The sequence below is a fragment of the Papio anubis genome, chromosome 2 (genome assembly GCF_008728515.1).
Source record: "Papio anubis isolate 15944 chromosome 2, Panubis1.0, whole genome shotgun sequence".
Lineage (NCBI taxonomy): Eukaryota > Metazoa > Chordata > Mammalia > Primates > Cercopithecidae > Papio > Papio anubis.
The window spans coordinates 95,789,049-95,803,163 of record NC_044977.1 but is presented as its reverse complement, the minus strand read 5'-3'; the positions used below and the strand labels follow the sequence as shown (position 1 = coordinate 95,803,163).

Sequence of the window (14,115 nt, the reverse complement as noted above, 5' to 3'; positions counted from 1 at the left end):
TGCGTCACTGCACTGCAGCCTGGGCAACAGAGCGAGACTCCGTCTCAAAAAAAAAAAAAAGAAAAGGAGATGATTGGGTTATAGTAGCAACCAAGTTAGATTTCACAATTACTTTTAAAAATATCATAGGTTTATTTTAATATCTTACTGCTTTTCAAATTATTGATCAAGTTCTGAAAAAAATAATGTAAATACAGCAGATTTCCATATGCCATGGGAAGAAACCACAATTACTTTTGCACCAACCTAATAACTGTAATCACCATGCCCTGCAGTAGATCTTCAAAAGGTATTCCTCCTGTCTAACTGAAACTATACCCTTTGACCAACATCTCCCATTGATGATTCATGTCTCCTTCCACCCCTCACTTCCTCCCCCAGACTCTGGTACTCTCTATTTCAATGAGTTCAACTTTTTTTGATTCCACATATAAATGAGATTATGTGGTATTTGTCTTTCTGTCCTGGCTTATTTTACTTGGAACAATGTCCTTCAGGTTCATCCATGTTGTGACAAATGACAGAATTTGCTTCCCTTTTAAGGCTAAGTAGTATTTCATTGTGTATGTATATAGCACATTTTCTTTACCCATTCTCCTGTCAGTAGACAGTTAACTTGAGTCCATAGCTTGGCTATTATGAATAATGTTTCAGAGAACATGCGAGTGCCGCTGTCTCTTCAACAGACTAATTTTAATTCCTTTGGATATATATCCAGAGGTGGGACTGCCGGATCATATGGTAGTTCTATTTTTAGTTTGTTGAGGAACTTCCATACTATTTTTCACAATGACTGTGCTAATTTACATTCCCAACAGTATACAAGGATTCCCTTTTCTCCACAAACTCACCAACACTTATCTTTCATCTTGTTGATGATAGCCATCCCTATCAGGTGTGAGGTGATATCTCATTGTGGTTTTCATTTGCATTTCCCTGATGATTGGTGATGAGAAGTTTGTCTTTTCTATTTAGAACATGTACTCTATATTTCTTTCTAAGTTGTAACCTTGTATCTGTTCAATTTTCCCAGCTAAACCAAAAGAAAGAGGAAGTAGAACAGAAAAAGAATGAATATAACTTCAAAATGAGGCAACTAGAACATGTGATGGATTCTGCTGCTGAGGATCCCCAGGTACTTTTCAGAAAAAGAATATTTCAGGAGGAAGAAACAGTTTTGTAAATGATAAAAATCTGGAAATTACGAAGACCATACCTTTGTCTTTTTAAGGAAAAAGATTTTCACTAATACCCTCTGTCTGCTTTTTACTTGATGAAACTACCAGTCTTTTATTTCCTTGGAAAAGAATTAGAATAATAAGCTAAATAGCTGGAATTTTTTTTTTTTTTTTTTTTTTTTTGGCAGATGGAGTCTTGCTCTGTCACCCAGGCTGGAGTGCAGTGGCATGATCTCGGCTCGCTGCAACCTCCATCTCCCAGGTTCAAGCAATTCTCCTGCCTCAGCCTCCCAAGTAGCTGGGACTACAGGCACACGCTGCCACACCTGGCTAATTTTTTTTTCAGTATTTTAGTAGTGACAGGGTTTCACTGTGTTGTCCAGGCTAGTCTTGAACTTCTGAGCTTAGTCAGTCCGCCCACCTCGGCCTCCCAAAGTGCTAGGATTACAGATGTGAGCCACCATGCCCAGCCATAGCTAGAATATTTTTTTATGTGCTTGACATTTACATTTAAAAGAAATCGTTATGATATCACTTAATCGGATATTTGGATGAGATGTGATTTTATTTTAGAGCCCTAAAACACCACCTCACTTTCAAACACATTTGGCAAAACTCCTGGAAACACAAGAACAAGAGATCGAAGATGGAAGAGCCTCTAAGTCTTCTTTGGAACACCTTGTAACAAAGCTAAATGAAGACAGAGAAGTCAAAAATGCTGAAATCCTCAGAATGAAGGTAACTGGATTTTTTTTTTTTTTTACAGTAAATTTAATTCTTTTTAAAGAGATCAAGTCTCACTATGTTGCCCAGGCTGGGCTCAAGTGATCCATCTGCCTCAGCCACCCAGTATCTGGCACTATAGGTATATGCCACCATGCCCAGCCAGTAAATTTAATTTTTTTTTTTTTTTTTGAGACGGAGTCTCCCTCTGTCACCCAGGGTGGAATGCAGTGGCACGATCTTGGCTCACTGCAAGCTCCGCCTCCCAGGTTCACAGCATTCTCCTGCCTCAGCCTCCCGAGTAGCTAGGACTGCAGGCGTCTGCCACCATATTCAGCTAATTTTTTGTATTTTTTAGTAGAGTCAGGGTTTCACTATGTTAGCCAGGATGGTCTCGATCTCCTGACCTCATGATCTGCCCTCCTCAGCCTCCCAAAGTGCTGGGATTACAGGCGTGAGCCACCGCGCCTGGCCAATGTAATTTTTTAAACTAAGCAGCATCCTCCTGGTTACTGAGGATACAAAAGGCACAGAACTGAAGGGTAGACAGAGAAAAGTATTCCTTCTACCCCTGATACTAATCCACCTACTTTGCTGTCCCTGGAGGCTCCCAGGGTAGCCCCTTTCTTTTAGAGCTTTTTAATGCATACATAACCACATCTCTAAGCATTCTCTCTTGCCCCATTTGGTTTTTACACAATGGTACCATATACAGGTTGTGCCAGCTATGCTGTCATCGGGAATGAAAGTGAGAGCATGTTTCCTTAAACCTCACCTCATGGTGCTATCTGAATTTCGGATCTCTGTCCATTTAATAGCTAAAGCATGCTATTTCAGTGTAGTCTTAAATTTATATTTTTCTTAAGAGTAAAATTGAGCATCTTGTTTTTCTGTTTCTGTGAAAAATATCCATTACCCATTTTTCTATCGTTGGACTTTTTCTTATTGATTCATAGGCATTTTTATATATTAGAGAGATTTCTTTCAGTCTCTGATAAATTTAAAATACTTTCTTGTTTTCCATTTTTTAAAGTTCCCTCATAGTGTTTTTACCCAGTTACTTGGTGGTATGTTGTCCGAATAGTGGGGTGTGCACATGGCTCAGGGGTGGGCCCATGGAGGAGTGTCTGGGTAGGTGTGTAGGTGCATGGGGGTAGGGAGGATGTGATGCTCCACAGAAGATAGCATTTATTCTGTGAGGTCATTGCTCTGCAGGGAGTTTTTGTTTAGGAACACAAATTGTTCACTTTAACCAAGGGATATATATAAAGACAGCACTTATCTTGAGTTTTGTTATTCAGGGAGAGGGTTATGCCTGATCTTTTTATTTAGGGCAGTTCTTAGTATGCTATCTCAGGAATGTGGCTGTTATCCAGATTGGCGTGATCTTGAAACTTAAAAGAAATTGGGTCAAGTGAAACGAAATCAGATAATAGGCAAGTAAATCCAAAAGGATATTCCTTGCAGACAAGTATTTATTTCTTCCAGATAGCTATTCTCATGATTTTCAAGTTAGGATGCAATTAAGTATTTTGAGGGATGAGCTGTGATATCAATGTTTTGTTTGTTTTAATTAGAATCTACCTAATAGAATCGAATGTTGAGAATATTTTTCAATGTAGAGATTTTTGTCATCTTTATTCACAAAAGAATTTTAATATTTAATGAACTCTGTGATATTGATTTTAAAAATCTGTGTTCAAGACACTGTGGATGTGATCATCACTCACCATTCTAGGCCTCCAATAGCTTGTCACAGTCTGCTTTTCATGTAGCCATACCCAGTGCAGTGTCTCTGCATAGGAACGTAAGAGGAATACCTGTCTCAGTGGTGGCCTTGGGGAGCTAAATGAAGCCTACTGTAATGTGTTTTTTGAAAATATACGATTTGATATGTTATTAGGAGCAGTTGTGTGAAATGGAAAACCTACGCCTGGAAAGTCAGCAGTTAAGAGAGAAAAACTGGCTCCTGCAAGGTCAGCTGGATGATATTAAAAGACAAAAGGACAACAGGTGAGAAAGAACCACGAGAACTCTATGTACTAAATCTTGGCCTGACTGTGTGGAGTTAAATGAGGTTTGAATTAGTTTCACAGGTTTCCCAAGGTGTACAATGTTTCTCACTAATCCAGGAGATGTTCTTTTGGTTGATTTTGAGTCAGGTCTGATCTGTTCACCTTTGCATCGCTCTGCAGTGCGTTTTTGGCATTGTTGCATTTGTTTTAAAGCGATTGAAATGAATTTAAAACGTGAAATACTTAAACCAAACTACTTATATTTTGAAAAAATATTTTTTAAGGAATAAATAATATCGACAAGGTTCAAGAAGCCTTGCAGAGAAAGGGAGAATTCCCTACTAGTTGGTTTTGCTTCGTAACTCATGGTCCAGGAAAAGGTCCTGGGCAGGACAAGAAGGATATCCTTAGCATTTTATAGAGGAGCATTAGCTTGGGTTTAGACATCTCTCTGAGCATGTTTTGGCTTCAGGTAAGGCAGTTTTGTAGTTGCATTTGCCAATATATTTGCATAGTGTTGGGGCAGCCATATATCCAGACTTATATCTTGTCTTTGACTTAAAAATACGATTTTTGACGTATTTTTTACCTTCTTAGTATTTCACTTTCCTTACCAGTAAAATGAGGAAAATGATAATTTTCTCACGAGGAGTTTTAAAGATTAAAAATTACATGTATAAAGTGCCAGTTACAGTGCTTGGTAGCAGGCGTCAGTCAATGAAAGGCAGGTATTAAGTACACAAGGTAGAATTATGATTCTGCCTATTACAACTTTCTGAGTGAGGGTTTGGAGATGATAGTGGCCTGTAAAATTATGCAAGAAGTTGAATTGAATCGAAGTGGGATCTCCGAGATAGAAGCCCTTACCGAATTCCACTGACTGCTGTCCATGCTGTTGCCAGAACGTCTGTGACAGAGAAGCTTGTGCACTCCTGCAGCTCCCTGGCCCTGTGCAGAAACATCCCTGATACACAATGTTCAAAACCTAAATGAGGCAGTAGAGATTTGAGGATGGTAATGGTGGCTATGCTAAAATCTCTTCTTAAATGATTCTCTTCAAATTTTAGTGAGCATCAGAGATCTTAATTCAGTAGGGCTAGAGCGAAGCCCAGAATTCTGCATTTTAATAAGCAACTGCCTCCCTTTGTAGGTGATTCTGATGCAGGTAGTCCACAGTCTGCTCACCTAGCTTTCATATGCTCCACATATGTCCAATTATATTAAAGAAAAGCCTTATATTTAGTATACTGTCTTTTATCAAGAGCTACGGTGAGCATAGAACATAGAACATTTCCGGATCATTTGTAAAATGAAAATTAAAAATACCGTATTTCAGAGATACATCATGAGCTTACTACTTTTGCCCATGGATGCCACTAAAGACGCATCGTTCAAGTCTCTTCCCACTACCAACATGTCTAAGTCAGAGTCTCTTAAATAGCCCAAATAGCTACAGAAGCTCTTCATCAGATGACTGAGCTTTGAAACAACCAATAAGCGTCTGGGGAGCCATTCTGAGTAGTGAGGAAAGCTCATGGGTTATATGGCAGTGAGAGACCCGAACACCAAGCATTTGGTTTGTCACAGATGGCACTGTGGAGGAGGTGGATGCAGCCATAAATCAAGGCCACACAAGGCAGATAAAAGAGTTGTGAAACCAAAAGAGGGATGTCAAGAAAAGAGTCTCAAAGACCAGGTGCCTGGTTAACCGTAAAAAAGATATTTGTTGATGGCATCACAGAAGACACTGAAGAACATCACCTAAGAGATTATTGTGAAGGTACGAGAAAACAGGAGTGGTTGAAATCATGACTGACTGAGGCAATGGCAAAAAGAGGAGCTTTACTTTTTTTACCTTTGAGGACAGCCATGACTCTGGATAAGATTGTCTCTCAGAAATACCGTAAAGTACATAGCCACTACCATGAAGTATGGAAAAACATGTTGAAGAAAGAAATGGTTAGTACTTCAGCCAGCCAGAGAGATCAGAGTGGTTCTGGCAACTTTGGTGGTGGTCATGGAGGTGGTTTTGGTGGGAGTAACAACTTTGGTCATGAAGGAAAAATTTCACTGGTAATGGTAGCTTTGGAGGCAGCCGTATTGGTGGATATGCAGGCAGGAGAGATGGCTATAATGGATTTAGTAATGATGGAAGCAGTTTTGGAGATGGTGGGAACTACAACAATTTTGGTAATTACAACAACCAATCTTCAATTTTGACCCCGTGAAGAGAAGAAACTTTGGAGGCAGAAACTCTGGCCCCTGTGGTGGCTGAGGCTACTATGTTGCCAAACCATCGAGCCAAGGTGGCTAAGGCATGTGAAAGTTGCCAGTACCAAAATGGAGTCACTTATGTCAAAACCCTAACAAAGTGGAGTCAGGAGGCCATAAAGAAGTTCTCACTGCACATGCCTATAATATACCTTATCACAAGAAATTCCTGCAGGTCCCACATGCCCCACTTCTGCACTCACCCTGCAACAGAGCTTATCACAGGAATTTTTCAGGCCTGCAGTAGTTCAGACAAGCCGCCAGCACCAGGACAGTTACTCAGCAACAGCCAGCTCCACCAATGAACAAACACCAACTCCTGCAGTGAGCTTCTGTGACCTGTGAGCTTTATTTCAAGCTTTATTTCATGGATTTCTCTTTGTCTTTAAAAGCTTTCCCTTTCCCCAACTTCCCTGGATACACCAATGGCTCGTCATAGCTTGCATACCCTGCAATTGCAATCCCTCTGCTATTCCTAGATAAGCCTGTTTGTTCTAAAGAGCCTGTCTTTCTGAGTTTCTTTTTACGTTGACAGGCAGTTCCAGTAGCAGCAATAGCTATGGCAGTGGCAGAAGGTTTTAATTAATGCCAGGAAACAAAGCTTAGCAGGAGCGTAGAGCCAGAGAAGTGACAGGGAAACTACAGGTTACAACAGATTTGTGAACTCAGCCAAGCACAGTTGGTAGCAGGGCCTACCTGCTACAAAGAAGATATGTTTTAGACAATACTCAGGTGTATGGGTAAAAAACTCAAGGACCGTATTTGTGACTAATTGTATAACAGGTTATTTTAGTTTCTGTTCTGTGGAAAGTGTAAAGCAGTCTTAACAAAGAGTTTTAATGTGGTTTTTTTTTCCTTTGCACTCATCCTGTTGATTGCCAAATGTCATAGGTCTGATCATGATGTTCAATAAATATCTTTTAAAAAAATTTTTTTTTTCTTTTTTTGAGACGAAGCCTCACTCTGTCACCCAGGCTGGAGTGTAGTGGCACGATCTCAGCTCACTGCAACCTCCACCTCCCAGGTTCACACCATTCTCCTGCCTCAGCCTCCTGAGTAGCTGAGACTACAGGCGCCCACCACCATGCCTGGCTAATATTTTGTATGTTTAGTAGAGACGAGGTTTCACTGTGTTAGCCAGGATGGTCTCAATCTCCTGACCTCGTGATCTGCCTACCTCGGCCTCCCAAAGTGCTGGGATTACAGGCGTGAGCCACTGCGCCTGGCCTAAAAAATGTTTTTCACTGGGTGTGGTGGCTCATGCCTGTAATCCTAGCACTTTGAGAGGCTGAGGCAGGCAGATCATTGGAGGTCGGGATTTTGAGACCAGCCTGGCCAACATGCCAGGCCAACATGCACTCCAGCCTGGGACAGAGTAGGACACCGTCTCAAAAAAAAAAAAGTTTTTCATTTCATAGCTTCACGTCCCTTATATATAAAAGAGCTACTCAGAGCCTTCTTTGTGAAAAATTAGAGAAAGGGCAAACTATAGCTCAGGGGCCAAATTCAGCTCTCAACCTGTTTTGTAAATAAAGTTTTATTGAGACATAGTCACACCTTATCATTTTAATATTGTCGTGGCTGCTTTTGCACTACAGTAGCCAAGTTGAATAGCTGTGGCAGAGACCGCATGCCTCCCAAAGCCTAAAATATTTACTGTCTGGTTCTTGACAGAAGACATTTGCCAATCCTTGGATTAGTGGACAGAAAACACATCTTTCCTTAATGATTTGGGGTGAATTCTTCATTGAGGACTCATTACCATTTGTGTCTAGGCTGCCAGATTTGTTAAGGAAAAGAAACCTCACTGTAGCTTCTGTTTTCTTTCAAAAAATGGTCTTTTACTCACCAGTGAGAGAGATATTCCTAGAGAAGCCTACAGCATTCAGGAAGGTTCTCCAAGGAGGGAGGGAGGGATGTCTCTCTGGTCCAGGGGCTGTACACAGACACTTAACTTATTATCCTCACCTGGTCAGGCTCACAGAGATAGATGTATTATCTAGAATGTGATTTCCTTACTTTATATATTGGAACATTCCTTTTCCATGAAGACATATCTGGTGCTTGGGACATCTGGCCCTGGTGTCCACATACATGGAAAGGCAGAGTGGTTATCAGAAAATGTCAACTGACTATGGAACCTGAGCAAAAGTAGACTTGGGCTCTACCAGCCTGAGGCCAGAGCGACCCTCCCTACCCAAAATGTGCCCCCTCCCAGCTGATCACATTCATACCAGCCTCGTGGCCCTTTCTTTTAGCCCCCTTTTGTTCACATTCGGTCTTCAGATGTTACCACTTTCAACTAAGTTTCTACTGTATTTGACTTTCAACCAATCCTTGATTATATTTCCCACCTCTGCTCATCTTGCTTTTGTACTGGGAGGAATCCTGAGTTCTGGGGAAGTGCCTTATTTCATCCCCATGTGTCAATCACATTTATCAACTGTATTGACTTGACCCAATCACAATAGAGTTAGCCTTTCTTTGCACACCTTGGCATTGCTGCATATAATAGATTTGAATTTGAAATTGATACTTGAATATACTTAGCAGTGTTTTCCTGTGCCTCCTCCCCACCCCTGTTAATCTATGCAGTGATCAGAATCATCCAGACAATCAACAGCTGAAGAATGAACAAGAAGAAAGTATCAAAGAAAGACTTGCAAAAGTAAGATTTTTTTTATATATGATAGTTTCTTCTTATCTGAGCAATGCTTTTATAGTTAGTATTTATGGTTATATATTTTAGAAATCATGTTACTATTGAAATTCCTGTCTTTTCTGCATTCCCACTGTTTAGCTTGATATTTACCATCACTATTTAGACACAGCTGAGAATTAAGAATTTGTCTTCATGCCTAGATAGTAAGCCTGCTGCTCAGCATACACACATATAATTCTCCATTTAGAAGCAAGTACCAAGGCCTGTTTGAAGCCTTAGAGGGCGTAGTGCTTGAAGTCTTGGAAATAGGTACTTCCTTTATGTATGTGTAGCTGGGATTGTGGAAAAGGATATTGGTTTGATTTTATTCACAGGAAGGAGAATAGGCTGGTTCCTTTCTATCTTTTTAAAGCAATGTTATTTAAGAACCTAAGCCATCTTTTTATTTTCTTTTTTTATATCTTCTTATAGAGTAAAATAGTTGAAGAAATGCTGAAAATGAAAGCAGAGTAAGTGTACTATTTTGTAATTCAAATTATTGATCATCTTTTCCTTATTCTCCTCTAAAGGAATGATATACCACAAGGTAGGTAACTTCTTTCCTTCTGCAGTAATAAGTGCATTTAATAGATGTTTACAAATTTTTTTAATACGATTTGCTAAAGGGATTTCTCATGTGAAGCCACTTCAAAAGAAATCTTAAAAAAATAAATAGCAGGAAAAGCTTAGCTTTCCTTGAGGAATTGATGGGTCTTTTCCTCATGGACAATGAGAAAAATATAACTACCAGGTGTCCCTTTTCACTTCTACTTCTGGTTTCCTCTGATTTAAAACCTGAGGCCCTCTGAGACCCAAAGATCAATACTCTGATTTCTTCTGGTCTAGACCTTGGGTCTCTTTACGTTTTCTAAAGCCGTGAGTTTAATTTATTCATACAGTTTTCATATTAATTTATGTAGCCTTATAAATGGCTTCAGTCTTTGATGAACAAGGTGTACTATATTTTCCATAAAATTCAAACTAAGTAAGCTGGTTGGCATTAACACAAACAAAACAACATTAGAGAGCTATTGGGCTTTTTCTGGGTAGGTACTCCTCAATAGGGATAGAGATCTTCAAACATTTTTGCTTATCATACTGATAGATTTTGAGACATCATATACCCTCCTGCATATTTTTGAAGTTAACTTTATATCTAAAATTTTTCATTATAAGTTTAAATTATTACAAAGAATAGACATTCTGGGATATACAATATAGTGACATTGGAAAATAAAGCTGTTAGCTGGGCGCAGTAGCTCACGCCCTTTGGGAGGCTGAGGCAGGTGGATTGCTTGAGCTTAGGAGTTTGAGATCAGCCTGGGCAACATGGTGAAACCCTGTCTCTATTTCTAAAATATTTTTTTAAATAAATTTTTTTAAAAAGAGAAAAGAAAATAAAGCTCTTGCCATTCTTTTAAATGTATTTAACTAATTTGCTGCTTTCTGTCTGTTTAAAAAATACATGAACAAATTTCTAAGTCTAATATTTTATGTTTTTCCTTTGTAATTGAATTTCCTTTCTACACCCTGCAGGATTTTATATTGATTTAATATATTTTCTGGAAAATTTTTTTATTGATAACCCCGTCATACTACTTAACAATAAAATATATGTATGTACATACATACACACACACAAATTGAAAGTAATTTGTAAAAACTTATTTTAATCATATGACTTTGTTATATTTCCAATTGAATTCACATTACAATTATTAATCAATGTGCCCTAAATTTACTGGAAATTTTTATAAATAATTATTAGGGAAAATTTTAGTGGAAATGCATCTCTTAATGTATTTTAACCTAATGCTTTTTCTTCAGTCAGCTCATTTTTCTGTTGTACTCAAATGAGACAGGATTCAGCATCAACTCTATTCCTATTTTCTGCTTTTGTGGATTTAAATGCTGAGAAATCTTGTTCACATAGTTAAGTAAATGGCAATGGAAGGAGTTTTGATAGGGTACTATCTTCCAATTATTTGAACTTTATGCAAGTAAATATGTCAAAAATTACATGGTGATTTACCATCAAAAATTCTTTTTAATGATCAGCTGACAAAGACCACCCAATTTATGAAAGATTTGTTACCCAATCATTGAGTTATTTGCTTCATAGAATCAGAGTATACATAGGAAAACAGCCTTTTCACCTGTGTATGAGCCATTCAGAGTCCAGCTCCTAGCTAATTAGTGGTAAAGCTAAGTCAGAAACCCAGATTATTTACAGGATTTTTGAGAATCCAGCTAGTTAGTTTAATTACAGCTATTTTAGAACTAATATTTATTCGAGGTCTTCTAGCAAAAAGAGTAAAAGCTATTTAACTTGTTGTATAATTTATTTCATAGTCTAGTAACCAAGAGTCTTCATGATATGCTGTCTCTGGAACATACAGCAAGCCAGACTTCACTGCGGGCAAGTGAAGCACGCTTCAGCAAACGGCATGCACTGTTTTATCAATCCCAGCCTACGACAGCAATTTTAAATGTTATGTTATCCATATATTTGTGAAGATGCTTTAAAAAGTAATGGGGAACCAATACGAAGCCAACAATGAATTGGGAGAGCATCAGTGCCCCTTCTCCCAACACTGTCCTTCTGAGATCCACAGAATGTAGTCCAAAAACAACTTGCCTAGAAATTAGCTGGGCCTTAGTGTATTAAATTTTGTGTATTATATCATTTCAGTAATCAACAGCTAGAAATTAGCTGGCCTTGAATGGTGTAATAATACATCATTTCAACAGTCAACATTACATTTCATGAGCATTATAAAATAAAAAACAGGCCTGGCACAGTGGTTCACACCTGTAGTCCCAGCATTTTGGGAGACCAAGGAGAAGAGGATTACTTGAGGCCATGAGTTTGAGACCAGCCTGGGTAACATAGCAAGACTCCATCTCTATGGATAATTTTTAAAACATTAGCCAAGCACAGTGGTGCATGCCAGTAGTCCTAGATACTTCAAAGGCTGGAGCAGGAAGATTGCTTGAGCCCAGGAGTTGGAGGCTGCAGTGAGCTATGATGGTGCCAGCATACTGTAGCCTGGGCAGCAGAGCGAGACCCTGTCCCTAAGGCAGGGGGTGCGGGGGGGTGGGGGAAGGCATTTGTTTCGGAAAACTTACAGGATTCAGACCATTTTATAAAGTCAGTGAAATGTATATGAAGTGTATAAATTCTAAACAACACATCCTTGAAGACATGACTGGTGTCCTACTGTCTGAGGACCAGTTTCTGAAATCAGAAATGATCAAGATAGGGGATGCTGAATAAACCATGCAGATTATAATAATACTTAAATTACATTTGCCCCAAGTGGGCTGAACCTAAACAATTTTATGCTAAATTTTTATTGTTTAGAAAATGCTTTGAGGAGTTTTCCAAAATGAAAGTCTTGGGTAAAACAAAACCAAAAAAAGCATATCTGATATGTAGCACTTACTGTCTTCTTTTGCCATCAGCAGAGGAGGGCTAAAGATTAGTAATACTTTCAAATCAAAATTCTGGCCTTGAAGGACACATATCTAACTGGAGCACTATTTTATGATCATGTTTCTTTCAAATACTATAAAGTGATACCTATTCTTACAGCCTAGAAGAAGTCCAAAGTGCCCTTTACAACAAAGAGATGGAATGCCTTAGAATGACTGAAGAAGTTGAACGAACCAGAACTTTGGAGTCTAAAGCATTCCAGGAAAAAGAACAACTGAGATCGAAGCTGGAAGAAATGTATGAAGAAAGGGAGAGAACATCCCAGGTGTGCTAGTGTGTTGGTTTTTTCATGATACTTAGAACACTCAAATGAATAGAACTAATTAGCGTAAAACTCACTTCTATGATTGGGTGTCCTTAGTTCAGAGTTGCTTTATTGTATGCAGAGTTGGAGGCCATGAAAGCTGGGATTCTGGACTCTCTGACTTCCTGTGCTCCTGGAAGGCAAGAAATAATGTAACTTTAAAAGAAAAATTAAGACCTACTTCTAATTTTTCCCTCCTTGGATTTGATTACCTGCAGGAGACCGAAATGTTAAGGAAGCAGGTGGAGTGTCTTGCTGAGGAAAATGGAAAGTTGGTAGGTCACCAAAACCTGCATCAGAAGATTCAGTACGTAGTGCGACTAAAGAAGGAAAATGTCAGGCTTGCTGAGGTAAACCTAAAAATTATTCTGAATAAATTATGTCTGGTTTAAAAATGATTATTTTATTAAAACCAAATTAAAACTTAATTATTGAATCAGTTAACTTCTTCAGGGAGCTTCCTGAATTAAAAAAAAAAAAAAGTGTTCATCATTGCTATTCTGAGCCTAATTCAATCAGTTACATTTTCATAGACAGCAGATTCTTGTTAAATGTTTAGTTTGCACATGGAAAATTCCAGTCTTAATTTGAAATATGCACTTAATGAATGCCAAAAAAAACAAAAAGCACACTTCCTGTAATAATTAGAGCCTTATTTTTTTTCCTTTTTGTTTTTTTAAAATTACTTAGGAGACAGAAAAGTTGCGTGCTGAAAATGTATTTTTAAAAGAAAAGAAAAGAAGTGAATCATGAGGATTCCGGTCAACTACCTAGGCATCACCTTGTTTGAAGATGTTTCTTCTCTTTTACAAGTAAGACCTACTCTTGGCCACTTAGGAGAGCTGTATTAACGGACCTTAATTATTAAATGTGTGTAAGGTGGTGGTGGCTGAACCTCAAGTTTCTGATGAACATTCTGCATCCATATACAGCCTGCATCAGTCAGCAGTCTGCTAATAAGTGGCCCACTTCGAGGCTTTGAATCAACTGTAAGAGAAAACCTTTTGTCTTTGTAAAAATAAAAGCCTGTAGCTAAGGTTTACAGTGGACGTTAGCCAGATCATTTTCTTCTTAGATTATGCCATAATCTCCTTTGATTCTTATGGAAGTTCTAACAATATATGGCGGTTCCAACACCTGCAGTGAGTTTAATGACTGACTTAGTAGCAGGTACAAGAAGCAAACTTGTTAATATAGATTATTTTTGTATTCTTACTTTAGGTATTTTCTTGAGCATTTTCCATGACTGTAAATAAAGCCATTTTTTAAGATAATAATTAAAGTGACTTACATTGTTCATTCTGTTGTTCATTGAACACATACTTAATGAACACCTACAATATGCCAGGCACTAATCATCAGTGAACAAAGCAAATAAAATCTTGCCCTCAAGAAACTTCTATGTATCGGGCCTTCTTTCTTTTTTA

General features: G+C 38.5%; 1 protein-coding gene across 1 annotated transcript in view; it reads left to right on the top strand.

Annotated features, from left to right (window-relative positions):
- The window catches only part of KIF15 (kinesin family member 15), a 99,692-nt gene extending 85,957 nt beyond the window's left edge, over positions 1–13,735 (top strand). Inside the window, exons 28-35 of the mRNA XM_031663413.1 lie at positions 1,034–1,135; positions 1,752–1,916; positions 3,805–3,914; positions 8,783–8,855; positions 9,321–9,358; positions 12,484–12,649; positions 12,907–13,038; positions 13,379–13,735. Of these exons, the coding sequence (XP_031519273.1) occupies positions 1,034–1,135; positions 1,752–1,916; positions 3,805–3,914; positions 8,783–8,855; positions 9,321–9,358; positions 12,484–12,649; positions 12,907–13,038; positions 13,379–13,441 (849 nt within the window). The 3' untranslated portion in view covers positions 13,442–13,735. The remainder of the gene's footprint in view (positions 1–1,033; positions 1,136–1,751; positions 1,917–3,804; positions 3,915–8,782; positions 8,856–9,320; positions 9,359–12,483; positions 12,650–12,906; positions 13,039–13,378) is intronic.
- The last annotated feature ends 380 nt before the right edge of the window (positions 13,736–14,115 follow it).